This window comes from Carcharhinus amblyrhynchos, chromosome 7 (assembly GCF_965287045.1).
Source record: "Carcharhinus amblyrhynchos chromosome 7, sCarAmb.v2.hapA, whole genome shotgun sequence".
Classification (NCBI taxonomy): domain Eukaryota; kingdom Metazoa; phylum Chordata; class Chondrichthyes; order Carcharhiniformes; family Carcharhinidae; genus Carcharhinus; species Carcharhinus amblyrhynchos.
Genome location: NC_137330.1, coordinates 81,609,927 through 81,628,221, shown reverse-complemented (window position 1 = coordinate 81,628,221; position 18,295 = coordinate 81,609,927). Strand labels below are relative to the sequence as shown.

Here is an 18,295-nt window from a genome sequence, read left to right as displayed (position 1 = left end):
TGGCATGTTATGGTGTTCTTAGGAACTCTTTCCTCTGTTATTGTTGTCCCTTTTCCAGAAGCATACTGGACAAAAGGAGTGTGCCATTTAAGCTGCTTATTCCTGCCAGAGTCAAAGAGTCATGGTGTGGAATCTTCCTGTTTTGCCTGCCATGGGAACTGTAGTGGGTGAGACATGGACCATGCAAAGATCCATTGAGCTCAGGTGGGATTTTCCAGTTTTGGGGCAAGTGGGGCCAGAAAATCCCAACCATAGAGTTTTTATGATATCCTCGCTCTGTTAGGGGTTGTGGGCTTTAAACAAAAAGAAAAGATGTGGCTTGCACATGTAGATTCAAACTCACAACAGCAGATTTATTGAAGCAAATGTTGCCTGCACAGAGTATCAAATAAAATTAAAAATAAGAGCCTATGAAATACTCCAATAACATCACCATCAAATTATGTGAATGGCTCTTACAATAATCATGCAACCACCTAAATATGTAACAGTTTTATAATACCAAAGCCTTTTGACCCATTGTGAGTGCACCAGCCATCAAGCACATATCTATTCTCATCTCACCTTCCAGCATTTGGTGCGTAGCCTTGGGATACAGAGGGATGTAGAATTCTAAGAACTGTTAGTTTCAGAGAGTTGTCCTGGTTGGTTCAGTTCAATTAATTTTAGAGAAGGACACAGTAATGGAAAAAAAACAAGAGAAAAAATTATCAATACTGCAGAAATAAAGCTTAAAGAATCTGAAGTTCTTCCAAGGTTAAGTAACAATGTCACTGATTATAGATGATGACAACCTTGCTATATTTCAATTTATGAGTGTAAATCTACGAGAGGAAAATTCAGCCTTAACGGTTCTATGTTAGTACATTGCTCAAAGATAAGCAGGCTCTCTCATATTCTTCCTTCAATAAATATCGTGAAACAAAATAGATTTGAGGAGGAATTTATGTTTTTATAGCTCATTAGTTGGTTATTCATTACATTTCATTTTTTTGGGAGCCTGCTGTGCACAAAATGTCTGCTGCATTTTCCTGCTCTATCATATCTGTTCAATCTACCACGCTAGCACTTTCGACATATCTTCCTTTCTCTTCAACCTAGGATTTCACCACCCTCCCAACCATGGTTGACAGCACCCTCTACCCAGTCCATGCTATTTCACACACTTCCGCTCTCACCCCTTCCCCGCCCTTCCAGCCCCAAAATAAGATTTTCCTTGTCTTCACCTCTAGAAACATCTATTATTTTGCGTTTCTCCACCAGCCTCCAGACAAAGTCCACCACCACCAACCTGATGCCACCACCTAACACACCTTCCCGTCCTCTTTCAGCATTCTGAAGGGGCTGTTCTCTCCACAATACATTGGTTCATTCCCCAGTCACTCCATTCTTAGTTGTGCAAGTGCAGGAGATGCAATGCCTGTCCTTTTACCTCTTATCTTCTTGCTGTCCAGGATGCCATGTCCTTCTCCCAAATGAAACAGTGTAAGTGCGCTCTTTTCAATTTGGTAAACAGTATTCGCTGCTCACAATGTGGTCTCCTCTACACTGAAAAAATTAAATATTATTGTGTTGACCACATGTCAGAAAACCTCAATTTTAGTCTGCAAGCATGATCTCAAGCTTTCAGTTGCTTGACATTTTAACTCTCCAACTTGTTCTCACTCTGGCCTTTCTGTATTTGACCTGATAAATTGTTCCAATGAAGCTCAACAAAAGCCTGGGGAATAGCACCTCTTCGTTCACCTGGACTCTTTTAAGCCTTCTGAACTCAGCACCAAGTTCAACAACATGATCCTAAGCTCTTCCTCATTTTGTTTTGTGTTTTTTTTCCCGTATTTTTCTCTCCAATATCTTTCTGAATTATTTTGCCTCTGCTAACAACCCTGGATACATCGAGTATTTCTCTATTTGCCCTGATATTATTCCTTTTTGCTTTGTCCCTTGATATCCTTTGCCATTTAATATCTCCTACCCTCTACTCTTTCACAGACTTTCCCCTTTGTTCCTTTTCCCACTTCACTCTTTTCCCTTGCTCCAAGCCCAATATATTTCTAATTTTCCCTATTCCTGATGAAATGGCACAGGCCTGAAATGTTAACTCTGTTTCTCTCTCCACAGACGCCACTGGACCTGCTGAGTATTTCCAGCATTTTCTTCTATTTTGATTTCAGATTTCCAGCATCAGTGGTATTTTGCTATCCTGTCACCAAGTCCTGTGCCTTCCCTGTCTGATTCAGGAACATGCCATGCCAAATCCAGAAACTCAGCAGTACGCCTCCTGAACTCTCACAGCACTTCCAGAAACTTTGCACGAGGAGAGGTAATTCTGAATTACCTTACCTGCACACTGGTAGCTTGGCCTTTTAAAAGATGCAGCTGCTGGGCTCCTCTTGCACATTCTTTGGTGAGTGATAACCAAATACTTTGACCTGACCTGCATAGTCTCAAGGTATGAGTCAGGCTATTTGACATCATGACAGCACCAGTTTGACCGCGGGGGACACCTGCACAAGTGCCTTGCCAGCATGTAGTATCAGGCAGGCCATGCCAGCAGTGGCAGGAGATGCTGCCTGTCCCATTTGACCCAGCTTTCATTGCACCATTTCCAACACTGTTACTGAACTCTAAACTTTGCACCTTCAATGTGCTGACAAGAAGTTTTGTCTGTGAGCAGATGAAAGAGAAGCTCGACATTCAATTTGCCATGCAGACTGTGAGAACGTTTGACTTTTTTGACACGCTAAGAGATCTTGCCAGACAACAGCAGTGCATTAAATTTATCAAGATATGCCAGCCAGAGTTAATAGTCTGTCGAGTACATGGATGTCATTTACAATGCTCTGCCCTAATGGAAACACTGTTATGCGATAATAAACCTTACTCTTTAGAAGCTTTAAAAATGTTTCAAGGATTGTATGAATCTTTCCACTAATCCATTGGTTGGTTGTCAATAATGTGTGGCTTTTATATGCTGAATACTTTTTACTTTGAGATAATCCTCAAACACTTATGAAGTAAACTATGAACCACTATCGCTAACAATATGTTCCGGTTTACCAAGTCTTGCAAAAATTTTGTCAGATTTTCAGTTGTTTGTTCAGTTGTGGTAGATCATATGATAACAACTTCTGACCATTTTGAGTGTGCTTCATTTATGACTAAGGACATGAAACTCTCAGGTGGACCAGAAAAATCTACGTGCAATCATTGCCGAGGCATTTTAGGCCACTTCTAAAATTATAAAGGAGAAAATGGTGGTATATTTCTTACTTGTGCACACAATCAACACTGTCCCACCTCTTCATCAATCTGAGCATCCAAACTCACCAACAAAAATCATGCTAATTCCTTCATCCAGACTATACAAGTACGTCCTTCATGTAGTTGTTCAAGAACTCTTCCACACAGATTAGGAGGAATGATCACATGGATTCACTACAACAGACACCCACCTTGAATGGTCAACTCAAGCTTTCCTGACACATAATCAGGTTTCAAATCAGGGTGCAGACAATGCCTTCCAGCTTTCAATACTATGTCCATCACTTTACCCATGATGGGATCATTTCTGGTACGTCTCTGAATTTGAGAAGCTGTCACAGGCAAATGATAAAAATACAGAATATCAGCAAAATCAGTTGGTGGTATCAGTTCACTGGGAAAAGCATGGCTCCCTGAGTGACAATATTTTATATTTAGGAGGGTGTAGATAAGATCAACTAGCAGCTAATGATGTATGCCTTTATATGACCCAACATAGTAGTTAAGTCATCGGTGATTAGTCAATGATGTGAAGTGATGATCATATAAATACTGATGAAAATTTTGTACGCCAAAATTTACACTAAATGTTTATTTTTCTAGCTCGATAGTGTAGTTAGAATCAGCACTAGTCAGAGTTTGCAAAGCAAAACCAATAGAAAAATAGCTATTTTTCTCCTGAAGAGATAACATGTGAAACAACTGCCCCTATTCCATAGGATGAACTATCACAAGCAAGCAGTAATGGTACTTCAGATTTCTGCAGAGCATCTTTGACATTCTTGTATGCTTTCTCGCATTCCTTTTGTCCAGTCCCATGACTGTTTCATACTTGGTAAATTATACAATGACTTCAATAATGTAGCTAAATTAGGAACAAATTTGCCATAATTATTGATCCTAGAAAGTACCTCAATTATGTCAAATTCATTGGATGTGGTGCTTCTAAAATTGCATCTGTCTTTTGTGTGCTTTATGTGGGCCTTTGCTGTCAATAACATGACCGAAATACTGGAGTGAGGTCTGGAAAAAGTCATGAAGTTCCCATGTTGCTTCTAAATTATTAAGCGCTCTTATTCACTGAGCACTGTAATTAGAATATTATCCAGGTAACATTGTATACCAGAGAGACGACTTAAAATCTTATCCATTGATTTTTGGAATAGGGCTGGGGCTGATGTTATTTCAAAAGGCAATCTTTTATTACAAAAAGACATTCATGAGTAATGATGGTAATCAATGATTGAGATTCAGTAGCTACATTCATCTGTAAACATGCCTGTGAAAGATCAATTTTGCTGAATTTTTCCCACCTGATAACCCAGCAAACACATCTTCAATTAAAGGACATGGATATTGAGCAAAACACAACACTGCATTTATGCTTGTTTTAAAACCATCACAAATACAAACCGAACCATCTGGCTTCATGTCAGGTACAATGGGGGTAGCCCAGGCAATCAATGTAACTGGCTCTAACACACCAGTGTTAACAAGGTGAATTAATTCTTTTTTGACTTTGGGGCAAATTTCATATGGCACTGCTTTTGCTTTGAGGCTTTTTGGTTAACTATTGGGCTTCATCTTGAGAATCACTTGAATTCCTTTCATTGAGTCAAGTATCTCTTTGAACACACCTTTGTATTTATCCAGAATATGCTGTAGGTCTGATTTGACATTGAGCAATCTGTTGACAGCATTCCAGTTAAGCTTTCTGACAACTTTCTCCCAGAATCTATGTGATTCACCTTGTATTGATAAGGTATTGGAGCGCTTTATCATATTTCTGGACATTCTTTGCTCCAAGGTCATAATTCTTTTCTTCCATGTTGTAAATTCTTATCGTAGGATGCAAATTATTCTTCTTGAAGGTGTCCTGATTCTTCTTCTGAATATTCTTCTCAGGGAAGCTGGTCCAGCCCAATAAGCTTTTGCAATGCAACACATTTTTCCACAATTCCTGCAGTGACTATCTTTGCTCTAGCTTTCACTCACTGAGTGACCCATTTTGGCACACCTGTGTCATACTTCTTGCTGCTTTGACTTCTTATGGGCAGTTCCCAACTTGTGGATCTTCATTCCTGCACCAAATTGTGAGCCAGCTCCATTAACACTGTGGATTCTACTACTGTATTAAACTCAAAGCATGTTCACCAAGCAATTTTCTTTTATACCCTCATCTTGGAGACCACAGACTAGACAATCGCGAATAGCATCTTCTAATGACTCACCAATCTCAAAGTGTTGTGCCAGCTTTTTTAATGTTATCACAAACTGAGTAATGTTTATGACTTCCATTTGATTCCTTCGATGGAACCTGAACTGTTCCACAATGATCAGTAGCTTTGGAGAGTAATGTTCTTCAAGATGTTTGTCAAGTCATTGTAAGTTTTGGTTCCTGGCTTTGCTGGTCTTCCTGAACTAGCACTTAAATTTTTAATTCTTTGTTTACTTTTCCCTTCTTATATTCTTCGCCTTCTTATATTCAAAGTGTGAGAGCCCACAATATTTTTTTTCCTACTTAGGACCTTTTTTCAATGTTCTCATTCGAACAAAATCCCAACCCGTTGCCAATTTTTTTTTGTAATATCCTAACTATGTTAGGGATTGTGGGTTTTAAACAAAAAAAAATGTTATTTTCACACATAGATTCAATCTAACAACATTGTAGGAGCTTTTCCCCTGTGCAGAGTATGAATTTAAATTAAAACAGCAGTTTGTGCAACATACTAAAGATAGCATCACATAATCATGTGATCAGCAGTTAAAGCAATCTGCATCCACTTAAATATATAACAGTCTTAAAGGAGGAAAGCAAGATAATGTGGTGGAGAAATATAGGGAGGATATTCCAAAGCTTAGAGCTGAGGCACCTTGAGGAGTGGTCACCAAAAGTGAAGTGATTAAAATCAGGGATGCTCAAGAGGCCAGAAATAGTGGAGCACAGATATCTTGGGTGTTGTGGAGCTGAAGCATATGACAAAAATAGGGTGGGGCAAGGCCATGAAGTAACTTGGAAACACAGATGAGAACTTAAAATTAAGGCATTTCTTAACTTGGAATCTATTGCTCAGCAAAAACATTGCATGAGTTTATATATGAATTTTGGATGACATGGTATGAGTTTATACATGAATTTTGGATTACTTCAAGTTTATTAGGGATAGAATGTGGGAGGCCAGTCAGGAGTGCATTGGGTTGGTCAAGGCAAGATGTAACAAATGCATTAATTTGGGTTTCAGCTACAGATAAACACCCTTATCTTTGAATCAGGGTAGGTGAATTTCAACTTTGACAGAAGCAAGATGGTATTGAATGGGGAAGGTTATAAAATAGGCAGTCAATTTGCAACTGCTGATATTGCAAGCAGTCCACAGAAGATGTATTACAGTGATCCCTGGTTTGGAAGGATTTTCTCATGAGAGGTTGAGTGGGTTAGGCCTGTACTCATTGGAGTTTCAAAGCATGAGAGGAGACTTCATTGAGACATATAGGATTCTCAGGGAGCTTGACAGGATAGATATTGAGAGGTTGTCTCCCTTTGTGGGAGAGCCTAGGACAAAAGGGCATAATCTCAGAATAAGTAGTCATCTATTTAAGACAGAAATGAGGCAGGATCTTTTCTCTCAGAGAGTAGTAAACCTATGGAATTCTTTCCATAGAGGATTATGGTGGTTGGGTCATTAAGTATGTTCAAGATTGAGATAGATTTTTAATCAGTAAAGGAATCAAGGGTTATAGGGATAAGGCAAGAAAGTGGAGTTAAGGATTATATCAGATCAACCATGATCTCATTGACTGACAGGCCGAAAGGCCTGTCCCTACTCCAATGTCTTATGGTCACTTGCTTTGCCAAACCCCATCCATGCCACTACCCCAAGGTCATATGTTCAAGTCACATTCCGGACTTGAGAATGTAGTTACACTTTGAGGGTCACCACTGAAGTCAATGGAAAGTAAACTTGAGTAGCATGTAAATTAGTTGATCAATCCTATCAATTTCCTACCAGACAAAACAGTTTACATTGATTCGATCAGTGCCTACACTGTCAGAGGATATATTTCAAATCAGATGTTAAACTGAACTCATGCCTGCCCTGTCAGGTGGATGTAACTGATCCTTGACACCAACTAAGGAAGGGTAGGAAGTTCTTCCAGTGGCCTGACAAACAGTTACACCTCATCCAATGTCAATGAAACAGTTCATCTGGTCATTAATCCCCTTATCTGGTCATGCTTCCTTGAGTACTTTTCCTCTTGCCTTTGATATGTGCTGCACTAAAATACAAAATCAGGTTTATGAATTCCTTCATTAGAATTCATGGTAACTTCTTCTAGTATCCAGTGTGTCAGGATCATCCACAAATGATGCGATATACAAGTATTGTGCACAGAAGCAGTTTACAGGATGTTGGCCAGAGCAAACTTCTAAAGAAGTAATTAATGCTCAGAAATAAAAAGAAAGACCTGTATTTACATAGCACCTTTCATTACTACTGACTCAAAAAGCAGTACAGCCAATGACTTACTTTTTGAAATATAGTCACTGTTATAATGCAGGAAACACAGAAGCCAGTTTGCAAGCACCCACAAATAGCAATGTCAAATCATAGTACTGAATTTTTGGGATGGCAGGAGCTTGCAATGTATATCTGCCAACTCCAGCAGCCTCAATGCCATATTACATTTGTCTTCATTCAGGAGGAAGTCCAGTCTTGTAGAGCTGCCGATCAATCAGCTCAGCCAGCAACTCTCCAATCCCTCCAGGCACAGTGCTGCAGTGGCTGGAAGAAGAAATGCAGGGACCTGCCTGGAACTAAGTCTCAGGATTTGGGGGAACGTAAGTTACAGGAGTCCCAAAATGGGGAAGATAGGGATCGTCTTGGAAGCCATGAAAGGGGCGATTGAGATCTTGGGGGTAGGTCAGGGGTAGAACCTGAAGGGGAGGGTGCCCACAGTTAGAGGACCTTAACTGGGGCAAGAGCAGACTCCCCTCCAAGGTCTTGCCCAACCCAACATGAAATCTTAACCAGGTGAGGGCAGGCAGGAACCAGAAGGGAACCTTATCCATGCAATTTCACATTCTCTTCTGCCTCAGAACCCATTTTTGGGTGGGGTACAATTCTGGTCATAGAACAGAAGGAAGCCATTCAGCCTGTCACATCTGCGTTGGCCCTCTGCAAAACAACTCACCTAGACCCACTCCCCATCTGTTTCCTGCAGATGTGCAAAATGTTTCACTGTGGAAAATTATCCAATTCCCTTTTGGAAGCCTCAATTGAACCAACCTCCACCAATTGCTCAGGCAGTACATCCTAGATCCTCACTGCTCACTGTATTTTAAAAAGGTTTTTCCTTATGTTGTTGTCAAGCAGCAGCTTAGTGGTATTGTCACTGAGTGGTATTGTCCACAGACCTAGAGTAATGTTCTGGGGTCCAAGTCTGAATCCCACCATGGCAGATGGTGAAATTTGAATTGCACAAAAATCTGGAATTAAAAGTCTAATGATAACCATGGTATAACCATGTGGTTCACTAATGTCCTTTAGGGAAGGAAATCTTCCAAACTTATCTAGTCTGATTCAAGGGCAATTCGGGTTGGAAAATAATTGCTGGCCTAGTCAGTGTTGCCCATGTCAAATTGATTAAAATTAAACTTGCTTTGACAATCTCTTTAAATCTAGTTCTTGACCCTCCTGCCAATAAGAACAGTTTTCCTCATAATTTTGACCGCCTTAATCAAATCTCCTCTCAATCTATTCTTCTCCAAGGAGACCAAGCCCCAGCTTCTCTGAACTATCTAATTAACCTCATCCCTGGAACAATGTCCAGACAATATGTTCGTTGTGGTGCTGATTGAAGGATCGATATTGGTCAACACACTAGGGATAAATCCCACTCTTTTCTTTAAAATAGTGCCATATAATCTTTTACATTCCCCCAAGTCGGTTAATGGGGCTTCAGTTTAACATCTCATCTGCATAACAACACCTCTGACAGCACAGCACTCGCTGGAGCATCAGCCTTGATTTTTGTGCTCATATCCTGGAGTGGGGCTCGAACCAGCAATCTTGTGATTCAGAGGCAACAGTGCCACCCACTGAACTAAGTTAATCTGGGAAAGAATTGGGAGCCGATGTGAGTAACATGGCCATCAGGTTGCTGAAAGAATCATAACTGAGGAGAACATTTGTTCACTGCTGTAGATTTTGAATTTTAATATAAAATGTCATGATAATTATCATAAAATGCGAGAGGATTCTGGTCTCCATAATTGTAATGTTTGATACAGCAGATATAATGACTCCCACACACTAATTTAATGCCAGTAATTTTATTTGTTTAAAGAAGCAGCATCATAGAACATTCAAAGCTATGTCCTTGGTTCTCCATACTTATTATTTTCAGCATCAAATTTGCTAAGGAATTCAAAGCATTATGATTTAAATGCTCGTCGCAATTTTTAAAACTATTTGATCATTAGCATTGTTTAAGACTTTTATTCTTCATCACTATCATCTGCAGCACCAGAGATTGTAATGGTTCTCTCCTGCATATCCTTTTGTAAAGTGTCTTCATCTGTTTTAACTGTTCTAAGATTAAAAGGAAAGGTTACAGTATTAGGAATTTAACAGTGGAAGTGGACAGAAAATTAGCTAGGCTCCCCTATAGCCATCCCTATTAACTGTGCTTAGGCAATCCAAAACCCCCCCAGGAACAGGAACAACAAAATCTGACCCACAATATTCAAGTGGAAATAAGAGTGGTGAGGAACATTATCTGTATACTTTCCATAATTCATCAATACCCAGCTGAAGACTGTAACCTTCTACATTATTGTGATGCAAGCATTTGGTAGCACGCAGCAATTGAATAGTGCTGAGAAAAATAGCATGTCAAAGCTTTTCATCTTAAGCTCATCAGGATACTTAGTGACAATATCGATATAAGGGTGAAACAACAATTTATATTCAATGAGAAGAAAATGCTGATCAGCTGGCAAGCAGATTCTGACTGATAGAGGCATTGCCAAAAAGAATGTACCAGGTGTCTGACAGTTAACTGCAAACATTGCTTAAAATTTAAACAAGGCAGTTTGACCCTGATTGCTCAAGGCATTGTCCTGAAGGGATGAGTCAGCAAATGGCCGTCACTTATTTTGTTTAACTGAAACAGGTGCAATGTGTGTACCTGTTCTTTCTGTCTGAAAAGAACAGGGCCCTGGGTATTCATATATTTAGCTTCCAGCACACACAAATATGCCACACTGCAAATCAGACTGATAGTCTCAAATTGATTGTAAATGTTAGCACGCTGAGGATTATTTAGTAAACGTTGTCCAGTCACAGAATCATATCTAATGTAGGACACTGTGTTTTGAGGTTGGCAGGCACAGGCTGGCTGGTACAGTCTGCATCTTGTGAACAGCGGATGGGCCCGCTGTTTGGAATGTACAGCTCTACATAATAGGTGGGGGGAAATGAAGGAAAGCACACTAAAAATTTGCATGAAAGTATTTACAATTAAAATTCTGCACATTGCCCATATGCAAGTTTAAATATTTTTTCTCATTTCTTTAATTGAGTCAATGAGTGAGAAATATGGATATTACCGCTGATCATAGGGATAACGGGATTACAAATAAATTTGCTCCATCCAATACAGGCATTGGAGGGGTGAATTACTTTTACCTGATAAGGACAGTTTTCTTTTCAGTCGTTTCCACAGCCTGTTCCTTGGGAATACTTTCACCGCTGCTGAGAGTCCCTTGCCCTATCATGCAGAATCCACTCATCACTGATGACAGGCGAGAATCCTCTCCTTCAATTAACTTCCTACAAGATTGATTTAAAAAATAACATTGAAAATATTTTGTTTAACAAATAGGCATTCAGTTTTCTAACTAATATCTCTGAGTATCAGTGCGCTTGGGTCCAGCAAAATGTTTGAAAAAGGGGAAAGCTTTCTTTTATTCAAAACTGTAGCAGAAATTAATATGACTTTGAGAGAAATGACATACATGTATTTAGCATGTGTCATACCCTCAGGACATCTCAAAACTATTTAAAGCCAATGAATTACTTTTTCATTGTATTCACTGTTAGAACCACAGAATCTCTACAGTACAGAAGGAGGCCAATCGGCCCATCGAGTCTGTAATGACCACAATCTCACCCAGGCCTTATTCCCGTAGCTCTCATTTACCCTGCTAAACTCCCTGACACTAGGTCAATTTAGCATGGCCTTTGGACTGTTGGCAGTCAAACACTGTTGGCAGTAAAGTTTCATTCAGCTACACAACAAGGAAGGAGATAAATGACCAGATATGCAGTGATTTGATTTATGTCACTAGTAAGGATACTGGGAGAAAATGCTCTGCTTTCCTTTAAATAGTGCAGGAAATTAAGCTCAGCCAATGAAATAAAATCTACATTAAGAAGTTAGTATCTGTAATAAAAACAGGAATATGGGAAATACTCTGCAGATCAAACAGCATCTGTGGAGACAAACAGAGTTAATGTTTCAGGTCATTATGACCCATCCTTAGCATTGCCTCTAGCTCCAGCTTAATCCAAAAAGATTCCAACTCAAATCTCATCATTTGTGTTTTAGATCCACCCGCAATTACCGATGTCTCCTCAACATTCAGATGCAGTTCTCACTGCATTATAAGATTCACTCTCAATGCCATGTGCCATCACATGCACACTCTCCACCTCTCTTTTAAGCAAAACTGACTCACTCTATCTCAAAGCACACATGGTCCATAGTTCATTTCATTCTTCACCTCATTTGGCACTTAAAAAAACTTTTCAATCTTCCTTTCAGGAGTGAAGCATTGCAAGCTACACCAACCAATCCCTACAGGTGCTTCCTCTGCTCCCCTTCCCTCTGATCCCATCTTTTCTTTGAATCCCACCCCTTGCTGTGTATTTAAGGTGTCCTCAGCTCTTTCCCTTTCTAACTGTGAATGATCTGTCCTCAGCAAAGGCAAAAAAAGGCTTTCTTATTTGTATCAGGATGAGTGACCAAGAAACCATCAGAATGCCAAAAAACCTATCCTCCCCTATGAAGAAGGCAAATGCCATTTTTACTGGGCCTATGTCATGGAATCATAGAAACTTACAGCAGAAGGAGGCCATTCAGTCCGGTGAGTCTGCACCGATCACAATCGCACCCAGGCCCTATCCTCATAATCCCATGCATTTACCCTGACACTAAGGGGCAAGTTAGCATGGTCAATCCACCTAGCCTGCACATTTTTGGATGGTACAATGAAACAGGAGCACCCTGAGGAAACCCACGCAGACATGGGGAAAATGTGCAAACTCCACACAGACAGTGACTCAAGCTGGGAATCGAACCCAGGTCCCTGGCGCTCTGAGGCAGCAGTGCTAACTACTGTGCCACTGTGCCATCCAGGCCCACAGTAATTTGGTTGATTCTTAACTGCGAATAATGGCAACTTGTGTTTATATTGCACCTTTAATGTCATAACATTTCTCAAGGTGCTTCACATGAGTTAAATAAAATAAAATTTGACACCAGCCACATAAGGAGATATTGGATCAGATGTTTGGTCAAAAAGGAAGGTTTGATGGAGTGCCTTTGAAGGAAGAAAATGAGGTAGAGAGCTGGAAAGGTTTTGGGCGAGAATTCAGAGCTCAGGACTCTAGAAACTGAAGGTGTTGCCACCTATGGTGAAGCAATTAAAATCGGGGATGCTCAATTCAGTCTGCACAAACATCAGAGAATTAGCAGAAATGACAGTAACAGGGAGAATCTTAGAGAAATAGGGAGCTATTCCTCTTAAGTAACCAAAAAACACTCGGTTGTAATCAGGAAGGCAGCTCACCACCACCTTCTGAAGATCAATTAGAGACAGGCAATAAATAAATGCTAGCTTTGCCAGTGACATCTGCATTCTATGAATTCATGTCATGAGGCAGCACAATGGTTAGCACTGCTGTCTTACAACACCAGGGACTCGGGTTCAATTCTGGCCTTGGATGAATGTCTGTGTGGAGTTTGCATGTTCTCCTCATGTTTGCGTGGGTTTCCTCTGGGTGCTCCAGCTTCATCCCACAGTCCAAAATTGGCAGGTTAGGTGGATTGGCTAGGTTAAATTGCCCCTTAGTCTTCCAAGATGTATAGGTTTGGGGGATACATGGACTAAATATGTGGCATTACAAGGATAGGATCTGGGTGGGAGGCTCTGTCAGTGCAGACTTGAAGGGTCGAATGATATTCTTTGTATTGTATGGTTTCTATGATTTTTTTTTAAAAATCCTGTTAATCCCAATTTTGGGTGCAGACAAGGCATAAGAGACCAGTTCCACCAGCAGGCCAGGTAATTTGAGCCCCATGTCACTTCCTGAGCAAGGCTGAAGAGACTTTTGAAGTTACCATTATTAATCTATTTAGGAAGCGGCAGTGAGGGTGCCACTCCATTTTCTGGCATGCAGATATGTCAGCTACCAACTCCCAACGTGCTCAAGTCAATTGTCAGAAAGGAAATTGCTGGACTCTCTTTTAGGCAAAGAATTTTTGAAAAACTGATTGATTTCAAAGGTAAATGTTTGAGGGCATTTCTGATCTGAGTAGTGTAAAAACAAATCCAGTATTTAGGCTTTCATGAGCCTTTGAGGAGTTATTAATAATTGTTTACGTTTGCCCAAGACTCCCTTTGCTGACACCATTAGACTTACTGAGGCAGATGCTCCAACTTGTCATGTCTAACTCATGTTTCCAGCTCACTAGTCCAGATCACTAGCTTACTAATCCAGCACCATAACTACAATGCCACCATCCTCTTATTTTTCTCTCCTATTGCCGCAGCCGGATTTCTAGTTAGACATTTACATGAGAACATAAGAAATAGGAGCAGGAGTAGGCCATCTAGCCCTTCAAGCCTGCCCCGCCATTCAATAAGATCATGGCTGATCTGAAGTGAATCAGTTCCACTTTCCCACTTTCTCCCCATAACCCTTAATTCCCTTGTCTATCAGAAATCTATCTACCCGTGACTTAAATATATTCAACGAGGTAGCCTCCACCACTTCAATGGGCAGAGAATTCCAGAGATTCACCACCCTTTAAGTGAAGAGGTTCCTCCTCAACTCCATTCTAAACCGCTTCCCCCCTTTATTTTGAGGCTGTGCCGTCTAGTTCTGCTATCCTTTCTAAGCGGGAAGAATCTCTCTACCTCTACCCTATCTATCCCCTTCATCTATAAGATCCCCCTCAGCCTTCTAAACTTTAATGAGTACAGACCCAGTCTATTCAATCTCTCTTCATAAGCTAACCCCTTCATCTCTGGTATCAGCCTGATGAACCTTCTCTGTACTCCCTCCAAGGCCAATATATCCTTTCGCAAATACAGGGACCAAAACTGCACACAGTACTCCAGCTGCGGCCTCACCAGTACCCTGTACAGTTGCAGCAAGACCTCCCTACTTTTATATTCTATCCCCCTCGCTATAAAGGCCAACATTCCATTCGCCGTCTTGATCACCTGCTGCACCTGCAGACTGGCTTTTTGCGATTCGTGCACAAGGACCCCCAGGTCCCTCTGCACCATAGCATGCTGCAGCTTTTCACCCTTTAAATAAGAATCCCTCCTACTATTATTTCTACCAAAGTGGATAACCTCACATTTGCTAACGTTATACCCTGTCTGCCAGGTCCTCGCCCACTCACTCAGCCTATCCAGATCTCTCTGCAGACTTTCCACGCCCTCCACGCAATTTGCTTTTCCACTCATCTTCGTGTCATCAGCAAATTTTGATACCCTACACTCAGCTCCCTCCTCCAGATCATCTATATAAATGGTAAACAGTTGAGGCCCCAGCACCGATCCCTGTGGCACTCTACTAGTCACCAACTGCCAACCAGAAAAGCACCCTCTGATTCCAACTAATTGGAGAACATTTATCCTCAGTTTGTAGCATAGGCGTGAGAAGCTGAATAGTCTATCCCTGTTCTGAATTTCCTAGGGGGGGGTGATCCTTACTGGCTCTCCCTACCAGTTGATGGGTGGGGCGAGTTGGTAATATCACGTGAGAGATGAAAAATCGGATTTGCCTCTGGTTTCTTGCCTCTCGCGATTTTACCAGGCCTGGATTTCCAGCGAGATCAGCCTCATGCCAGGGAAGAGCACAAGGCTGATTATAATCTTTAAATCTATTTAAATGGGGATTTAAATATTATTAGTGAACGGCAAGATGCAATTATCTGGGCTCACTTGCCTTAGCGACCTCGCCGGTGAAAATCCACACTGCCAAGGATCACATATGTTCTCCATCAACAGGGACTTGATGTGACGATCTCGCCAGTGACACCAGAGGCCATTGGAGGACCCCCGAGAAGCTGGGAGGGGGCAGCACCAGAGGGTGCAAGGGGAGGGGGTTGGAGTGGCGGTGACTGACAGCTCCCTGTTTTGTTGCACAGAACACAGAGATCTGTGCCTTCACAATTGCGCCCTCTACTGTGAGCAGCCAGCTTTCTGGTGAGTTTTGGGCCCTCCCCCTTACTGGTGGGAAATAGATAGTGCAAACAATGATGCGCAAAGTGGCATAAAATTTTCATTTGTGGTCCCACTGAAAATCCTTCGTTTTCATGCTCATGTGGAACATTGAATTTTTTGGGTACAATAACCCTCCTGCTGTCTTCCTGAGACCTATTTGACTTTGCATCCAGATTTATGGATAATTCTTGAATTTAGATTAAACTGGAATGCTACTTGAATTTAAAATTCAGATTGATTTAGGACTAGTTTTAAAGAGCTTAGAACTGACAGATCTGGTGATGGAAATCTTCCTCTCCCACAAAATCCATTGCACAGAAAGAGGGCATGGAGTCCAATATAGCAATGCTGCTATTAGCTCTTAGAACTGGAGCTGTTTCATACCCTTGTCTTTTTATATTTTACCTCTCATACACACATCCACTTTTAATTATATTATAAAATGTGCATCAATAGACACGTATAATAATAACCCATGCTCTCACAAATCTTTGCATGAAAGTATCCTTTCTTTGTTCCTCTAGTGACATTCACAGTCTGTGGAATGAATGTATTCAGGGGTTCTGCTGTTCAACCTTCCTAATTTCAGAGGAAGAGCTGTGGGAGCCAGGTTTCCTTTTGCATTATGTAAATGTTGTTTTACTCTAACCAATTTCAAATTAAACTACAGAAAATCAGTCTGAGTCTGAAAAGTAAATGGATAGACTAACACTTCAGCTATAAATGCTTAGAAATTTGTGCTTGGTAAAAAACTGAATTTCCAACTGGTATCTGGGGTAATTGAGGTGCATAGTTAAAACTTCTACTTTGTCTTATCTGACAAAGGGATGCTACCTAAAATATTAACATATATTTTTTCTTTTCAAATATCAATGGATTTGTTACATATTTCCAGTTTTTTTTAAAATGCTTTAATGTATAATCTCTCTGACAGCACCCTTACCTGTATGTAGTAATTTCAACCTCCAGTGCCATTTTAATGTTGAGCAGGTCTTGATATTCACGTAAATGCAGAGCTATCTTTTCCTTGATGGTACTCAGTTGTTGTTGCAAACTTTCAATTTTACTCTGCAGGAGTGACATTTTAAAATCAATTCGCTGCTTGCTCATCAAATATTTACCAAAAGAAGCTCTCTTTTTGAAGCCACCAGTACTCTTGTTTGCGGATGATAGAACAATGGTTGAATTCAGGCTGCTATCAAGTATGCCATATAAATAGCAGAGAGTGGAATAACCTAACTTCATCTAAACAATTTAAAGGTACTTTGACAGTATGAACTTAATAGCCTAGATTTTGTGATAGGGGCCATCTGTGACTGAGGTTATGGCATCTGGCATCACCAAGAACATTCAGAATGGTAGTAAGTTCCTGCCAAGTGTCCATTCTCAAGCCCCACCTCACTCTTACCCTGCTTACCTGACATAAACGCAAGCTGCAGATGGTGTGACCATGAACCTCTTGCTTTCCACTCCAGTCAGCCCCCCGATTGCATTTGTGCTTTCAGATATGCAGGCTCTGAAGAAGAGTCATGCGGACACTATTTGCTCTCTCCACAATACTGTCAGACCTGCTGAGTTTTTCCAGCATTTTCTGTTTTTGTTCTTGTTGATGCAGGTACTGCTGCCTAGTCAGCTGGTACAGCCTTATCATAAAGTGTAAGAGGGGTGGGGGTGACAGCTTTCAGCATCTTGAGTGGTGAGCACTACTTCTTCCAAACATGAACTCTGTTTCTCTCTCCACAGATGCTGCCAGATCTGCTAAGTTTATCCAGCATTTTCTGTTTCTATTTTATTTGACCATTTTTTCACTGCTGGTCATAATACCTGGGCCAATATAGATTTGCTGCTAAGTAGAGAATGCATTCTTAATTGCAATACTAATTAGCTGATCTTTAACTTGGAGGAAAAATAATTGAAAGTGATGCCAAATTGTATCCCTGGTTTTCATATCAGCCCCAGATAAAGGAAAGAAATCTCGTTATGAATACCTGGTATTCTTCAATCTCTTCTTTATATTTATTTGCGGCCTCTTTACTCTGAGCCTCCAGTGCTGCCTTACGACCTTTCAGTGCATCTAGTTCCATCTGACTGCTCTTAAGCTGAAAAGAGTAGAAAAACTGTGATTTTAAAAAATGTAACTAAGGTAGATGAATCCATATGCATATTTTGCAAAACATAATAAGAACATAAGAACATAAGAAATAGGAGCAGGAGTAGGCCATCTAGCCCTTCGAGCCTGCCCCGCCATTCAATAAGATCATGGCTGATCTGTCGTGACTCAGTTCCACATTCCCGCCCTCTCCCCATAACCCTTAATCCCCTCTCTTATCAAAAACCCATCAACCCGCGTCTTAAAAATATTTAGCGAGGTAGCCTCCACCACCTCAACAGGCAGAGAATTCCAGAGATTCACCACCCTTTGAGTGAAGAAGTTCCTCCTCAACTCCGTTCTAAACCGCCCCCCCTTTATCTTGAGGCTGTGCCCCGTAGTCCCACTGTCCTTTC

At 40.8% G+C, this 18,295-nt stretch overlaps 1 protein-coding gene across 2 annotated transcripts in view; it reads right to left on the bottom strand.

Annotated features, from left to right (window-relative positions):
- Positions 1–9,599: 9,599 nt before the first annotated feature.
- The window catches only part of LOC145345520 (desmin), a 49,493-nt gene continuing 40,797 nt past the window's right edge, over positions 9,600–18,295 (bottom strand). The window contains exons 8-11 of one of the 2 annotated variants that reach the window (XM_080193347.1): positions 17,779–17,889; positions 16,734–16,858; positions 10,956–11,099; positions 9,600–9,857 (exon numbers count right to left, since the gene is read on the bottom strand). In XM_080193347.1, coding sequence (XP_080049473.1) covers positions 9,764–9,857; positions 10,956–11,099; positions 16,734–16,858; positions 17,779–17,889 — 474 coding nt within the window. In that variant the 3' untranslated portion in view covers positions 9,600–9,763. The remainder of the gene's footprint in view (positions 9,858–10,955; positions 11,100–16,733; positions 16,859–17,778; positions 17,890–18,295) is intronic. The other variant, XM_080193348.1, reaches the window with a different exon arrangement.